Source organism: Cannabis sativa, chromosome 1 (assembly GCF_029168945.1).
Source record: "Cannabis sativa cultivar Pink pepper isolate KNU-18-1 chromosome 1, ASM2916894v1, whole genome shotgun sequence".
Classification (NCBI taxonomy): domain Eukaryota; kingdom Viridiplantae; phylum Streptophyta; class Magnoliopsida; order Rosales; family Cannabaceae; genus Cannabis; species Cannabis sativa.
In genome coordinates, this window is record NC_083601.1 from 35,264,197 (window position 1) to 35,282,333 (window position 18,137).

Here is an 18,137-nt window from a genome sequence, read left to right on the forward strand (position 1 = left end):
AATTGTTTCAACCGCAAGGGTATAAATTAATCCAACACACTTTCACAATAAATCAACAAACAAAAAGGGTAAACACATGAATCGAATCAAAACTACTTCCTAGTCTTGTGTAAAATTGGGGAACATAAAATGTACCTTCAATTTTACGCAACCGTGAATCAAAACTTCTTGAATAAGCGATTTAAGGCTGTAAAACGGATTAAAACTACTCGATAAACCAAAAATGGAACGAGAAAAAATAAATACGCAATGCAAATACACGGATTGAACACCACATCACAATTTTGACAAATACTTTACTATCCAACTTAACCCAATGAGAAACAAATTAAGTTTTCTTTTTCCATGAATGACAAATGCATTACTATCCAACTTAACCCAAGGCGAGAAACAAATTAAGTTTTCTTGTTCTATACGCATAACTTTGAAATTTCCACTTTTTTGACTATATATTTTACAACAAAAATTCCATTTTAATAAAAAAAATAACAATAATATGTAAAATATAACGAAGGAGAACACATACAACGTTTCTTGTAACAACAACTTTTTTTTTTCTGAAAACAGATTAACACCAACAAATTTCTATATAATTTTTTAGTACTTTATTGATTGAAAAATAAAAAATCACGAGGAATGGCAGTCAGGACCTCCTTCCTAACTAGTATCTAACATTATCTAAAGTAAATATCAAACAATATGCAAAAGAATGAGAAAATTACTTGTACAAACCCACCTCGTTCGGAGAAGGAGCCAGAGACAAACAAAACCAAGTGCACCAACTCTGAAAGTACTACAGTTTCCTCTCCCAAAGAAAATGTGAAGAACAAAAAAAAAATGGGAAGAAGAAGAAGAAAATTCGAAGAACAAGAAGAAAATGAGAAGAAGAAGAAGAAAATTTGAAGAAGAAAAAGAAAATAACAACTGCCCTAAAATAAACCTAACTCTTTATACCCACGAAGAAGAAGAAGGAAAGACTAATGTATTTTCAAAAATTGGTAACTGTCACGTACATCAAACGTCAATCGGTGTCAGTTTTTTTAAAAATTAATTAATTTAAAATACAAAAAACCAACCGGTTACCATTTTTCCCCCCCTAACTACCCCTACTTTAACCCCAGCCCTTAGATCAACCCCCAATTCAATCCAACGGCTACAGTACAATCAGGGATTGTATTCCCTATTTTGGCATAACGGGACCAAATCATGTCCCTATATATTAATTATATATTGAGCTCATTCTGGGGTGAAAGATAAAAAATTCAATTCTGAATCTTGAGGGCTCTATTCATCGTAGTCTGTTCTTTAATTTCTTTCATTCTTTCCTTCTGACTATAAATTTTATTTCTATTCATGTTTGACTAAACTGCTATTGTAGTTTTTCTCCGATGCCACGTCAACGTGCTACAAGCATTTCATATGTGGCGCTCTATATATTAACAAATAATTAATTATTAGCGGTGAATTAAAGTACATTAATACATAAATTTCTGCTCCGTTTTTGTCCTCTATTAATACAATTTTGGAGAATTATCTTATATATACTATTTTTTTAACTTTTTTTTTTTTAATTTACGGTTTGTGTTTCTAAAATAGTTGCAGCACTAGTTGTAGGGGTTTCTATACAATTTTTTGTTGCAATTTAAGTTGCAGCGCTAGTTGCAATAAGAGTTTTTATATAGAATTTCGTAAAAATACAAAAAAAAAAAAAATGATTTTGAAGTGTAAAAATGAAAAAACCCATACAATTTTTTATTGATATGGAGATTCAAATATGGGACCTCTGTTAGACCGCCCTTGACATACGTGTATGCTAGGAGGGTAAAAAAGGGTGAAAAGAGTGCCAAGTCAGCAAACCGTTAGGAGTGTTTTAATTTACTGTATGAGGGTACATTGTTAGAGTGGTGGGGAGTGAGTATATGAGGAGTGAGCTGTAAATTGTATGGAGGTGGGCTGTAAGAAGATTGATTGTATTTGGAGAGAATCCCAGCTCTCGAACTCTGGGTATTTCTTAAATAAAAAGTCAGCAAGGGAATTCAAACTTTGAATCCCTAGTTTCATTCATCAATTGTGCATTTCCTCTGTTCTGTAATCTGCAAACCATACCAAGTGGTATCAGAGACCTCGATCCAAGATGGGACCAAAGCCAAACATTCAGATCGAGCTAGTGGAAGAGAAGATTGAAGAGGTTCAGTCGGAGTTGCGACAGGAGGTGACGGCCATTCGATCTCAGATCGAGCATCTGCCACGGGAGTTGGATATCTTGAGGGAGAACACGCAGCGACTGCCGGAATTGGAGAAGAAGGTGGAGTTCTTGGTTGCGCACATCTCGCAGCTGCTTCAATCAACTCAGAACGTTGGAGTGGCCAGTACGAGTGCCGCGGATGACCGACACAAACGAGCGATAGACGGCGATTCTTCGGCTTCACATCCGCTTCCGGCTGCTCCATCGCCGGTAAGGCCACCACCATCTCGGTCACCAGAGCCACCGATTACACAGTCAGATTTTAATCACTCGCGTGATTTTCGCCCACCTCGCATCGAGTTGCCCTTGTTTTCTGGCGATAACCCAGATGGGTGGGTGTTTCGCGTGGAGCGATTCTTCCTCCTGAATCGGTTGAGCGAAGCAGAGATGTTGGAGGCGGCCATCATTGGGTTGGACGGCGATGCCCTTACTTGGTTCCAATGGGAAAATTCTCGTCGTCGGATTACTTCATGGGCATTATTGAAACATTTGCTGCTGCTGCGTTTCCGATCTACTCCAGTGGGGTCGTCAACGGAGGAGCTGTTGTCCGTCAAACAAGAGACCACGGTCCGAGCTTATAGATTGCAGTGGGAGACCTTGGCATCACGAGTGGTAGGAGTTCCTGAACACGTTTTAGAAGGCTGTTTCATTAAGGGGTTGAAGGAAGACATTCGCGGGCCTCTGCATGTGCTACAACCATCGGGCCTGGCCCAGATTATGGACATGGCCCAGAGAATTGAGGAGAGGCATTTTCTTTCTGGTTTGGGTTTTAGCAATCGAGCTGGAGTGGGAAGGACCCACACAGGCCCATCACCGTTGCCCAGATTTTTGCAGCCGTTTCCCAGCTCGCGGTCGACCCCGACACCTTCGCCCAGCAACCGGCATTCGCCACCGCCCATCTCAGCGCCGCCGTCTCCATCGCCGACCACTCCTCCCCCTTTGCGCAGGTTAACGGAGCAAGAATATCAAGATAAGAAGAGCCGTGGGGTTTGTTTCCGCTGTGATAAAAAATTTCATCGTGGCCATGTTTGTGAACAGAAGTCGCTTCACGTTATGTTAATTGCCGATGAGATGGAGGGTTCCGAGAGCCAAGAATCTGACCCTTCTAGCCCAGAGTCAGTGGAGGAAACCGTACAAGATGAACAGCTCGCAATGTTATCCCTCAATTCCTTAGTGGGTATATCATCAGCTCATACGATGAAAATTTTAGGGTCAATAGCCGCACACCCAGTAACGGTGCTGATCGACAGCGGTGCAACACACAATTTTGTGTCCAAGGATCTCGTGACGGCAGTTAACTTGGCTGTTACCGAGACTACAGCTTATGGAGTTCTCTTAGGTACCGGTGGTCGAGTTCGAACGGAGGGACTTTGCAAGAATGTCGAGTTGGATCTCGGATCGCTTCGCGTGGTGACTGATTTTCTACCACTTGAGCTTGGCGGAGCCGATGCTATTTTGGGGATACAGTGGCTGAGTACTCTGGGAAATATGCAAGTAAATTGGCGTACAATGGTGATGAAATTCGAAGTGGGAGGTACTTGGATTACATTGCAAGGAGACCCTAGTTTATGTAAGTCACAGATTTCTTTGAAGGCCTTGATTCACTCTGTCCAACATGAAGGACAAGGCTATTGGGTTCAATGTGGTGCGTTAACGGCGGTGATTGACGAAGAATCGACGGGGATTGAAGCAGACATCGAAGAGTTACTGCACAAACATGAAGCTGTTTTCGAGATGCCAAAGGGCTTACCGCCTCACCGTTCTCATGAGCATCGCATCACCTTGAGAGAAGGGGCTGGCCCAATTTCCGTACGACCCTATCGGTATGCACAGATCCAAAAAAACGAGATTGAAAAGCTGCTCGCAGAGATGTTACAGGCAGGGGTAGTGCAGCCTAGTACCAGCCCGTTTTCGAGTCCCGTCCTACTCGTCAAAAAGAAAGACGGGAGTTGGCGATTTTGTGTCGATTATCGGGCATTAAACCGTGAAACAGTGGCTGATAAGTTCCCCATTCCAGTCATTGAGGAGCTGTTAGATGAATTACATGGAGCAAAAATTTTTTCGAAGCTTGATCTCAAGGCGGGATACCACCAGATTAGAGTGGCAGCGACGGATGTGGAGAAGACGGCGTTCCGCACCCACGAGGGTCATTATGAATTTTTGGTGATGCCTTTTGGCTTAACCAATGCTCCAGCCACTTTTCAAGCTTTGATGAACGATGTTTTTCGTGAGTTTTTGCGGAAATTTGTCTTGGTTTTTTTTGATGATATTTTGATCTATAGCACTTCCATGGAGCTTCATTTGCAGCACTTAGATATGGTATTGTCCCGCCTCCAACAGCATCGTTTATACGCTAACAGGAAGAAGTGTTTATTTGGGCAGTCTCAACTGGAGTATTTGGGGCATATTGTTTCTGCAGAAGGCGTTTCAGCAGACCCGCTGAAACTGACAGCCATGGCAGCATGGCCAACTCCCAGAAATTTAAAGGAATTGCGTGGGTTTTTGGGACTCACTGGCTATTATAGAAAGTTTGTGCGTGGTTATGGGTACTTGGCCAGACCATTAACGGATCAGTTAAAGAAAGACTCTTTCGGTTGGAATGAAGACGCTCAAGCGGCATTTGTGGCACTCAAAACTGCTATGTGTGAGGTCCCAGTTTTGGCTCTACCGAATTTTAACAGCCCATTTATATTGGAGACGGATGCATCGGGGACGGGTATTGGGGCTGTTTTGATGCAGGAACAAAGACCAATAGCTTATTTCAGCAAGGCATTATCACCTCGTGACCGCTGTAAATCAGTTTATGAACGCGAATTGATGGCCATGGTCTTGGCTGTACAGAAATGGCGTCCGTACTTGTTGGGCCGCAAATTTATTATTCGCACAGACCAGCGAAGCCTAAGGTACTTGCTGGAGCAACGGATGGTAGCAACGGAACATCAAAAATGGCTCACGAAGTTGTTGGGCTATGACTTTCAGGTTCAATATAAACCAGGTTGTCAGAACAAAGCTGCGGATGCACTCTCACGGATGCCAGAAGTAGGGGCTTGCAACGCCTTATCAGTCCCTAATTTAATTTCGGTTGTGGACCTGCAAAATCACGTCGCTACCGATCCACATCTGAGTGTCATTATTCAGCAGCTTCAGCAAGGCAAAGACGTGTTAGGATACTCTTTTTCAAACGGCTGTTTGAAGTTCAAAGGCAGGCTGGTAGTTCCACCTTCGTCGCCGTTTATAGCGCTGATTTTACAGGAGTACCACTGCAGTAAGATAGGTGGTCATGCAGGCGTTTTTCGCACATTCCAGCGCATTGCCGCTGATTTTTATTGGCAGGGAATGCGGCAAGATATCCACAAATTCGTTGCTGAATGTCATACTTGTCAACAAAGCAAGTACTTGGCGCAGTCTCCAGCGGGGTTGTTGCAGCCGCTACCTATACCGGACCAAGTTTGGGACGACATATCCATGGATTTTATTGAGGGCTTACCGATTTCCAATGGGTTCGATTCGATCTTGGTTGTGGTTGACCGTTTATCAAAATATGGCCACTTTGTACCTCTTCGGCACCCATATACGGCTGCTACCGTTGCTGCCCAGTTTGTCAAAGAAATTGTTAAATTACATGGCATTCCCAAAACTATAGTTTCAGATCGGGACAAGGTTTTTCTCAGCCTATTTTGGAAGGAGTTATTTCGGCTGCAGGGGACATCGCTGAAGTATAGTACAGCTTACCATCCACAAACGGATGGCCAAACCGAGGTACTCAATCGGTGTTTGGAGACTTATTTGAGGTGTTTTGTGAGCTCTCGGCCTTCGCAGTGGGTGAAATGGTTGGCGTGGGCGGAGTATTGGTATAACACTGCATATCATTCAGCTGCTGGAATGACGCCTTTTAAGGCTCTTTATCATCGAGATCCACCACCGCTCATAAGAATGGAGGGGAACTGCACAATTGTCTCAGCTGTGGAAAAAAATTTACAGGATCGGGACAATGTTTTAGAGTTGTTAAAGCTGAATTTACAGCGAGCACAACAAAAGATGAAGGCACAAGCGGACAAGAAGAGGCGTGACATTCAGTTTGAAGTCGGAGATAAGGTGTACGTGAAACTGAAACCGTATCGACAGCAAACGTTGGCCAAACGGAAAAATCAGAAGCTGGGTCCATTGTTCTTTGGACCGTTTCCAGTTCTAGCAAAAGTGGGATCGACAGCTTACAAATTGCTTCTGCCTCCGGAAGCTAAAATTCATCCAGTTTTTCATGTGTCATAGTTGCGACCAGCGTTAGGCCCTCAACAATCAGCCATTCCTTTGCCGTCTTCGTTGACTGAAGAACTGGAGTGGCTCCTTGAACCTGAAACCATGTTGGCTTTGCGTCCAGGGACTCAATTTCAGCAGCCACAGGTGTTAATCAAATGGCTCCATCTACCAGATTTTGAAGCGACTTGGGAAGACTTTAACACAATCCAGCAGCAATTTCCGGATTTCCACCTTGCGGACAAGGTGCGTCTTTGGGCCGGGGGTAATGTTAGACCGCCCTTGACATACGTGTATGCTAGGAGGGTAAAAAAGGGTGAAAAGAGTGCCAAGTCAGCAAACCGTTAGGAGTGTTTTAATTTACTGTATGAGGGTACATTGTTAGAGTGGTGGGGAGTGAGTATATGAGGAGTGAGCTGTAAATTGTATGGAGGTGGGCTGTAAGAAGATTGATTGTATTTGGAGAGAATCCCAGCTCTCGAACTCTGGGTATTTCTTAAATAAAAAGTCAGCAAGGGAATTCAAACTTTGAATCCCTAGTTTCATTCATCAATTGTGCATTTCCTCTGTTCTGTAATCTGCAAACCATACCAACCTCTTGCCTATGACCACAATATATATGAGTACATTTTAGTCCTTGTTGTAATAGAATTATTATAAAATACCAACTCTATATGTCAAATTTATTAATATTCTTGTGTGCATATAGTATGTAAATTCATTTTTGTAAATTGTTTAATTACTATTTTTTGGTAAAATCTACAGTACTTGACAGAAGGAAAGATTGCTTCAGAGTTTAAACTTTAAAATAATTAAGGATGATCAATATTTGTTGTGTGGTATGAGCAAAGAAACAAGGGACCATTTATCTTTTGAATGTAAAATGAGCAATATATGTTGGTCTAATATAAAGGAATGGTTGGGCTGGAAAACTTCTACCTCCACTCCACGGTTCCACGGCTACTGAAATGGATAGATCGGGCGAAGCTCTCTAAGTTTCGAAAACAGGTGTTTGTTGCATCTTATGGTCATGTCAAAATGAAGCATTGTGGAATCAAAGGATTTTTATGGTGACGTTGCTAACAAAGAGAATGAAACTAGATGTAAAAAATAAAGGGTTTACGTCTAAAAAAATATATAATTAATAGATATTAATGATTTGCTAGATATATTATAGTAAATTTAAAGCAAGCATTTTTTATGATGCTATATGAATGTAAATGATGTTTGTTGAGCAATATACAATTCTGATTTGCCCAAAATAAAAAATCTACAGTACAATATAAGGATTGTTTCGATACACTCCTATTCCTCCATTTGTTTTTTCATCTAGGATTAGCTTTAAGGTGAGGTGACCAAGGTCTGCATCTTGGGCCTCTGAACGCTCAAGTCTTGAAATTATAAAAAGAAATATGATTGGTATCAAATTAATATTCAGTGTGATAAATAATGTGGTTTCAAACTATGAGATCAATAGATCAATTTCTAATCTCTACTCTTTTATTTGTTTTAGAAATGTTAAATGTGTGCTTATAGAGGATCCAAGCTTGAAACTTTAAGAGTTTTTTAAAAATTTCATTACTGTGTGAGAGTAGACTAGAATTATTATTCTCATAATATTTAAACTATTTATAGGTCCCAAAATTTAATTATCTTAAATACTATATACCTTAAGGCCGACCTAGCATCCAGAATAACATTTTAGTAAATATCAAAAAATAAAATAATAATAGTAATAATAAGGGTTAATTGCGGTATAACCCTTAATACTTATATTTTAGTAGCAATTAACTTTTAAAATTTAAATTTTAATGGCAAACCTTTAAAACCAGCATTCGTTTAGCATTTAGCCCTTTCTGTCTATTTTTAGCAGTTAAGTGCTAGGTTGGCTATCCATGTGTACATAGGATATTGTCCACGTGGTACAATATTATTAGCCCACATAAATAAATCTTTAAAAATAAAATAAAAAATTATTTTTTTTGAAACACAAAAAAAAAAAAATCATTAAACAAAAAACAATTTTTTTCTGCTTTTTTTTTCCTTCCTTCTCTCTCTCTCTCTCTCTCTCTCTCTCTCTCTGACAAACCACCACCACCACCACCACAATTTCTCTCTCTCTCTCTCTCTCTCTCTCTCTCTCTCTCTCTCTCTCTCTCTCTCTCTCTCTCTCTCTCTCTTCAGACCACCGCCACAACCGCACAAACTCCCAAACCTCCACCACCATAACTGCACGAACTCGCAACCTTCCACCACTACAACTGCACGAACTCGCAACCTTCCACCGCCGCACAAACCCGCGAACCGCTGCCATCAAACCTCCGCCCAAACGCACGGAGGAGGATCTAGAAAGAAATAAACATCCTCCTAGACGCTCTCTTTTTCTCTCTTTCAATTTTTTTTATACGAAAATTTGAAACCCCAACTTTGAAACCCTATTTTTCAGATCTGACTTTTGGAGTTATAGTGAACACGTGGGACAAAGACGATGCGATTGTGATGGTTTCATGCGCTGGTGATTCGATGAATAATATCTTGGGAGTGGCGAAGCTAGATGTGTCGAAGGGTTCCGATAATACCAATGTGGGTCGGAGGATGTACGGATTAGGGTGCTTTGGAGGAGAGTCATTCTTTGTAGCCGAAAGTTATAATGGTGATGATGAAGAAGATGATGATATTTGGTATGGTATTTGCATGATTAAAATTTAGGAGATTATGATGGGTGGTGGTGGTGGTGTAGTCTGAAGAAAGAAACAGAGAGAAAGAGAGGAGAGCGAGAGAGAATGAAGAGAGGGAAAAGGAAAGGCAGAAAAAAAAAATATTTAATGAATTTTTTTAAAATTTTAATTTTTTTTGTGCTTAAAAAAATATTTTTTTTATTCTAATTTTAAATATTTATCTATGTGGGCCAATAATATTGTGCCACGTGTACATTGTGTCTATGTAGACAATATCTTATGTACACATAGACAGCCAACCTAGTAGTTAACTGTCAAAAACAGATAAAAAGGGCTAAATAAATGCTAACAGACTGCTGGTTTTGGAGGTTTTGCTGTCAAAATTTGGATTTTAGAAGTTAATTGCTACTAAAATAAAAGTATTGAGGATTATGCCGCAATTAATCCTAATAATAATAATAAGCTCGTGGATGTTTATTAGACTTCCTTGACATTGTAAAAAGAGAGAGAACAAAAGATAAAGAAAGATAGATAGAAAGAGATCGGGAAAATAAATAGAAAGAATGAGGTGAAAGATGAAATCTTATCTTATTGGATAAAGGAATATTTATAGGTATTTATACTAGTCACTAGCTAACAAGAAAAGAGTGAGCAACAATAACAGAATTGGTTAGAGTCCTAACCGACTCCTCTAATTGTAATGGTTGTATTAGCACTCTTGATATTCTCCTTTAAACTTATAATTGAAGCACCTTTAATTTAAAGTTTGTCTCTAAATTGATTGAAGCGGTTGAAATAGCTGGTGAGGGCATTAGCTATTTGATCTATGGTTGGTACATGCTTGACTTTAACATATTGTTGCAACACCTTTTCTCTTACAAAGTATAGATCAAGTTCTATATGCTTGGTCCTATCATGTATAGCTGGATTTGCAATGAGCAAAACAGTGCTCATGTACATTCTAGCTAGGGGATGACATGTGAAATTCAAAAAAGAGAGTGAATTCAAGTGATTTCTGCAACTACATTAGTTAGAGTTTTGCATTCAGCTTTTGTACTGGACCTTGAGATATTTTGTTGCTTCTTTTAAGACCAAGTACCAAGATTAGAGCCAAAATAAATTTCATATCCTGATGTTGACCTTTTGTCATCTAGATCTGAGGCCCAATCAGCATTACAAAATACAACAACTTCATGATGTTAAGGCTTCTTAAGATGTAGAACAAACTCCATGGTGCTACTGTGAGATATTTGAGAATTTTTTTTTACAAACATCGAGTGGACTTAAGCAATAACTCCTTGATTGATTCAAGTGATAATTATGTTATCCACATACACCAGAATTAGAGTACTAAATTTAAAAGAGTGTTGAATAAATAAGGACTGGTCAGATTTGTCTGAGATACAACCAAAAGTGAGAAGAGGTTATTCCAGCCTTTCAAACCAGGCTCTAGGTGTCTAATTTAACCCATAGAGAGCCTTGTTCAATTTACACACTAGATTAGGGGCAAAAGTATCCTCAAAACTAGGGGGTTGGCTCATGTACACCTCTTCATGGAGAACGACATTGGGAAAGAAATTGTTTACATCAAGTTGCCTAATTTTCCATCCTTGAGACAAAGCCAATGTGAAAATAATGCAAAATAGTAAGTGGATTGACCACTAGACTGAAAGTTTCAATGAAATTAAACTTGAATTGTTGGTGAAACCCTTTGGCCACCAATCTTGCTTTGTACTTGTTAATAGTGCCATCTGCATTGACCTTACATTCAATAGTTTATCATCCTAGTGGTAAGTGAACAAGAATGTATGTCTTGTTTTTGATCAAAGAAAGTATTTCATCACCATATAGCTGCCTACCATTAAGGAAGTTGAAGGGCTTGAGCAACTGTGGAAGGGATTATATATGGAGATGCTGAAAACTACTCGGTTTATATACACCAACTTTGGATCTGGTTCTCATCTAATGGACATTTAGAAAATGTGGTGCATGAGCTTGAACAATAGTTTTAGGTGCTGCAGCTCGTGGAGCATAGACAATATATTGAAAAAATGATGTCATCTATAGGACTAGGTGAGGCATGCTTAAACAATGGTGAACCAGGTGGAACATGAATTATTGGTGCTCGTGTTTCATTAGTTGATTCCTATTGAGATGCATCTGTACTAGACTCAGATGAAGAGCCTTGGGTAGCTGGTAACATTTGCTCTTGTTGATTGAGACAACTGGAGATACAGGGTCTTGAAGATAAAGATCCCCATAAGATGAGACAAACGAAGAATTTTCTGGTGAATGGGAAAATTTGGTGTGGTTCTTTCAGTGTTGATGATTGGAATTTGAGCAAGAAGATGCCATTCTTAATTAAGGAACAATAATAGGTGAGGAATTAGGCTTCTTTTGGAAGGAAAATTTCTATTCATCAAAAATGTCATATTTAAGGATATAAAGTCTTCCATTAGAAGCAAGACACTTGTATTCGTTTTAGTCCAAACTATATCCCAAAAAAGTTAAGATTCCAATCTAAATTGTAACTTGCGTATGTTGTAGGGTCTAATATTAGGAGAAAATATACACCCAAAAGTCTTGAACCTGAATTACTTTTAAAACAGAACCTCTAGATGTGTTTTGAAGTTTAAAATAGGAGTAGGAAGTATTCTATGGATGAATGCGGCTATTCTGAAGGCCTCATCCCAAAACTTTAATGGCATTGATGCTTGAGCTAAGAGTTAAGCCATTTTCCACAATAATGTGCTTGTGTTTTCTCTATGTCAAGTCATTTTGTTCATGTGTAGTTGGGCAAATATGCATGTGAACAACATTCAATTGACTCGGAAACTTTGAAAAAGTTCTCAATTCACCACCCTTATTTTTCTACAACATTTTTATTTTGCTACCAAGTTCAGCTTCAACTTTGAACATTTGAAACACTTTTAAGACTTTATATTTGTTTTCAATGTATAGACCGATAAATCTAGAGTACACATTCACAAAATGGATATAATATATGTATCCATTTGAAGGAGTGTGAGAAGGACCTCACAGATTGGACACAACAAGTTACAATGGTGCAGTGTACTCAGAGTACTGAGAGGCCTTGGGAAAAGGCAATTTGTGAATCTTTCCCAAACAACAAGCAGCTCAAACATATTGTGCATTTTATTATCAAAAGAAATATTATAATTTTTGAGGAGAGTTTGGACAACCTTACTTGGAAAGGTGACCCAAACTATTGTGTCAAATAACGAAAGGAGAAAAACTTAATTTATTACATTATTAACAAGCAAATTAAGTAGAAGTATAGTTGATGTAGAAATAACATGAGCAAAGATGGGTGAGCTGATATTAAGAGAGGTATTGGTGCATGTAGGATCATGAGTGTCAGCAGCTGGAAGTATGTTCAAGTATAAGATGCCTCAAAAATAAAAATATATAGGTCATTCTTATGTTTTCCTTAAAGAAGGATCAAGTGATTGTCCTCCTCCTTTAAAAAGTAAGATGCAACATGGAATTCAAACAACACGTTGTTATTTTTAGAAAATTTAGAAACAATTAACAAGTTCTTAGTTATAGCAGGAACATGTTAGAGATTGTTAAGCACTAAAGGTTGCTGAGTTTTTTATTAGAAGACTGGAAGGATTGACCTATGCTCAATAGATAAACCTGAACCATATCCCACAAATAATTGCTCATGTCCATTGTAGTGAGTGTTGTGCTGAATGTTAGATGCATCTAGAGTGCAATGATTAACTGCACTAGAATCCATATACCAATTCATGTCCCACTCATTTGATGAAGTGAGAATATTAGCTTGAGTAAGTGCATCATTAGTATTTTCATTAGAAAAGAAGGTTGGAGAAGGACCAAGAAATTTCTTATCAAAAATGATAGTAATAGTTTTGGCATTGAAGTTTATTGTTAGAGAGAATCAACCTCCTCAAATTGAACCAAGATTATCTCGACCTGAGTGAAAGTATAGAAAGCTAAAGGAATTTAAATTTAAAAAAGGCTAATTAGTAATTTTTCCCCCTGAACTTTGATATGTACTAAATCGTGCCCTCTGAACTTTTTTTGCCGTTAAAATTCCCCCGAACTATTGAGATTGTTAAATTTAAGGACTTTTATCCAATTTAATTCAATTTTACTGTTTCAGTGATTGTTTATAAACTAAACCATGCTCCCCAGACTTTGATATTTACCAAATCATGCCCCTCAAACTTTGATATATAATAAATCATGCCTTTGAACTTTCATCTATGTTAGAATTTTTTACTAAAATTAGACAAAAGTCTTTAAATTTAACAATCTCAATAGTTCGGCGAGAATTTTTAACGGCCAAAAAATTCAGGGGGCACGATTTAGTACATGTCAAAATTCGGGAAGAAAAATTACTAATTAGCCTTTAAAAAATTACCATATAATTACCACGATATCCTAATGATGGAGAGCTTCAAAGATGATTGAAATGAGGATATAGAGGTAGTGGAAAAGGTTGCTTCTATCCACCACGATTACAATTTTAGTTCACAAATAAATAAATAAATTTAATTAATTATTAGGTATTATTTTTTATCAGTATATTTAAATTAATTTTTAAATATAAAATAAAAATTAATTTAATATATTAATAAAAAAATTATACGAAATAATTAATTAAATTTATTTATTTATGTGAAGAAAATTAAACTTATATATATTAATTGACTTAATAAAATATGTCATTTAGCTCAAATAATAATTACTTTACCGCCGTACGTGCAACTGCTAAATGATCAATAACTTGATAATTATATCAATTCAATTATTAGCTAGTCAATATATAAACCTCAATCAATTAATTTCCCTTTATCGGTATATATAATAAACCTAGCAAGAAATTACTGAGACAAAATAATTGAGTGCAACCGAAACCGAACGTACACCAAAACAGTGTTTTGAAGTTAATATATGAATGAATTATATGAGAGAGAGAGAGAGCGAGAGAGAGAGAAAGAAAGAATTGTTGAGTACTGGAAAAATGACTTGTTAGAAGAATAGATAGATAGATAGATGGATGGATGGATGGATGGGATATTTGAGAGGTTTGTCCCACGTGAGGAGTCGCACGTGGCTCAAACTGCGGCGGTTGGAAGTTGCTACTGTCATCACCGCATATATGTCTGTTTGCTTCACGCAAGCTGTTCCATTTTCTCTTCTCTTTCTTTTCCAATTATTCTTAATTTGCCGTGGCTTTAAAGTATATATGAACCAAATACACCCCACTCACTCTCACCTCCCCTCACTTTCTCTCTCTCTCTGTATATATATTTATTAATTTATATTCAATTAACTATATGTTTGAACAATATATATATATATATGTCTTTCTAGTACTGTTATGTCAGCAATCAGACCAGAATGTAATCGGACTAATTTTACATGTGATGCTACATTTTTAGTTAGTTTCACATATCTTTCTTGTGAATTACAATTAATATGTCTGAATTATAACCTACAATAATATACATATTCAAAAAAAAAATCATAAGCTTTTAAATTTGCAATTATTAACCGATCATGACTATAATATCTACCGCCATAAAATCTTTTGCTAGATTTAACAATTATTGATAGACATAAGTTAAACATGTCCAAATATATACAAGTTCCAGAGTATACGTAATAGATTCTTTTAATTATTAAACATATATATAAATTTATAATTAAGAAGCCATGTTCTCATATTTGTCATACTTTTGGTCTATACATTATACATATAAATATTTTGCAGCATACATTATAGATTATTAATATCTTAAAATAATAGTCCCTACATCTACAGTACACAAATTCTTAGACAATATAAATGATTGTTGCTTACGCGCGCTGTTTACTTGAGATTATAATATATAATGATTTTTTTTTATATATTTTGGCATTAATTTGAATATTGTAATATGTAACAACCAGTTCCTTTGTAAATGACCCACCACCAAAAGCTAACCGCGATTATTAAAAGAAAAAAAATGATATAAAATGACACGAACTCAAATTAATTTACAGAAACCCCTAATTCTCTCTCTCTCCTCCTAAGGACACATATAACATAATATCCCCATCTATATATATAACATATATTCAGACCCCACAAACTTCAAAAACCGATCATTGAAAGAATTAATCGATATTCAGAGAATAACAACAGTTAGCAACTTTCTCTACTCTAAGTAGAGAGTAGAGTGATATATATATATAAACACACGATGAGTAGCAATGGAGGAAGTAGCGGAGGCAGCGGTGGTGGTGGGCCTTGTGGTGCGTGCAAGTTTCTGAGGCGGAAGTGCGTGAAGGGGTGCATATTCGCTCCGTACTTTGACTCGGAGCAAGGTACGGCTCACTTCGCTGCCGTACATAAGGTGTTCGGAGCCAGCAACGCCTCCAAGTTGCTCCTCCGCATTCCGCCGCATAAACGCCGAGACGCCGTCGTTTCGCTCTGTTACGAGGCCCTTGCTCGGCTTCGAGATCCTGTTTATGGCTGTGTTTCTCACATCTTCACTTTACAACACCAGGTTAATTAATAATAATAATAATTTCTCTAATTATTAATTATTTTCTTTTATTTAATAACTTGCTATGTGCTACTACTCTCAAACACACTCATTTACTTAGCTCTTAAATAAGTACTTGTATGTATTGTATATATAATATATATCTCTTGGTTTCTTTTTGAGTAATTTGGAAATTAATTAATTATGACATGAAGTTGTTATTATGTTATTAATGGTCTTATCATTTTTAAATTTAACAAAAAAGAGTACTGTAGATGAAACCCTAGCTCGATTAAGTTTGTCAGGAGTGCATTTTCTTCTTCTTTCATTTGAGAGATAAGACAGTTCTATTTTTATGTAGTTCCTATAAAATATAAATTACTTATTACCTGGCCTTATATAATATATAAAGCTATAAAATACTCTTGGTCAAGTTTCAGGCAAAAAGGGTTTAGTACTTTCAAATATTTCAACTTCCGGGGGTATATTATAATTAATGTTTGTTATATATTAAAAGCTTTTTAATTATAATTAAGTGCTTGCTTGAAATCCATGCAAAAACTTGAACTTTCTAGAGAAAATTTATTAGGGTTTTTCCTATTGCTAGCTAAATAATTACTATTCTTCGTTTTCCCATGAGATTTTTATGAAGTTTATGCTAACTTGGCCCTTCAAAACTTCATTATATAATTTTATTTTGAGAAGGTGGGGTTGGTGTGGCAGCCATGAATATGATATGACTATGGATGAATTTTGTTGCTTGCCGGATCTACCAAGCTAAAATAGTTGAAAAGCTCTTACAATATTCAAATCTCCTAGTTTTGACTTAATTAACCATGTCACGCATCGTTGGCATATTTAGTAACATTTATATATATTTATCTCATTATGCATTTATTAACCTTTGACATTTGACTTTAGATAATTGCTTCCTTTCATGGATAAAAAAGGGTCCTACTTATGTTGATAATCGTGTGATGAATTTATGATGTCCAAAATCTTACTTACACTACTTAAGTTTAGTCACATGGAGTAGCTTCTTGTAAGAATATTTATTGAAATATATAATTTATATATATATATATTTAGTCTTGTTTTGTAGTGTTTATTGAATGTACATAAACACAAAAACGTTATTTTCAGCTTCATCATTGAGGTCGATCACAAAATCTTTTGCTTGATTTTATAATAAAAACCTTTTACTATCCTCAGTGACTTTTTGCAAAGAGAACTTAACAAAATGTAGTATATATGATTAGTACATTTATATACCTATGCCGTAGCATGGTATTTCGATTATTCTTTGTAGTATGCCTATAGATCTAGCTAGAGAGATTTCAATTAAGATCACGAAGATGATTAAAGTGTCATCTTTGATTTGGACATCTCATTAATGTTAGAGGAATGGAGAATAAGCAACACCTTTATAATAATTAGGCACAATTCCATAAGCCCATGATTGATGATTGGGAAAAGTATACAGTAGTTTATTATGATCAGTCCATAGAGATTTAGAGAAAGAGATATTCGCATTTTGCTCTTTGGGTTGTGGATAAGGGAGTACCACTAAATAATATTTTAACTTTCCCTACTTATAATGATCGAGCATCTATACATACTAATTTAATTATGAAAGACGCTTTTTGAAAAAAAAGATAATTAATTTGTAAATCAAATTCTCGGTTACCTTTATTGTGGAAAGGCTATAGTGGCTGTTTATTATAATTTATAACTAGACCTCTTTTTCTTCTGCCTGTGTAATATGACAAGAGTATATTATTAGGCTCAATCAAAGTTTAACATTAATTGTCGTTTGTGGTTATAGGTAGTAAACTTGCAGGCAGAGTTGGCGTATGTTCAGGCCAAGCTTTCGACCATGCAACGCCTTCCCCCGACACAGCCTCAACCTCAGAACTTGTCACCATCATACAATGACGTTGTTTTGAACTCTAACTTCTCAATGTCAATGCAATTGGATCCATTTTATCATCCACAATCCTCAAATGAACATACGAGCTTGATCATCAATCCAGGTGAAGATCAACCACTTTACGATGATGATCTACAAGAGTTAGGACGACAGTTGGTTTCGCGGTGCTTCCCTGCTGGAGTTAAGTTTCGATCTAACACTTCTCATTAGAAAATTTAGTTTCAATCCACTTTTGGTGATCAAAAAGTGTTCAATTGTAGTTCTCGAAGTCGGAACTAAAAATATTGTACCTAGGGATTTTAAGCTCTGAATATAGCAAAACCGTGCAAGGAGAACAACAATTTTTTGCAGCCCTTTTTTTTCTTCAGAAGAAAGATGTTTTGCAAGAATTAATGATTGCTCAAAGCGTGCAAAACTTTTTGTTTTTATATTTTTATTTTTGATGCAATTTGGTTTGGTTGTTAACACTGGGCAACCTGCTCAAAACAATGAAAGTGAAACAGCAA

General features: G+C 36.9%; 1 protein-coding gene across 1 annotated transcript; it reads left to right on the forward strand.

Moving 5' to 3' along the window:
- Positions 1-15,037: 15,037 nt before the first annotated feature.
- Positions 15,038-18,046, forward strand: LOC115706345 (LOB domain-containing protein 19). Its single transcript, XM_030633965.2, has 2 exons — positions 15,038-15,722; positions 17,527-18,046. The coding sequence occupies exons 1-2, from the start codon at positions 15,417-15,419 to the stop codon at positions 17,839-17,841; spliced, it is 621 nt and encodes a 206-aa protein (XP_030489825.2). The 5' UTR covers positions 15,038-15,416; the 3' UTR covers positions 17,842-18,046.
- Positions 18,047-18,137: the final 91 nt, after the last annotated feature.

Coding starts and splice junctions, on each gene's coding strand:
- LOC115706345 (XM_030633965.2), top strand. CDS start 15,417: ATGAGTAGCAATGGAGGAAGTAGCGGAGGCAGCGGTGGTGGTGGGCCT. Junction 15,723..17,526: donor TCTTCACTTTACAACACCAG/GTTAATTAATAA, acceptor TTGTGGTTATAG/GTAGTAAACTTGCAGGCAGA.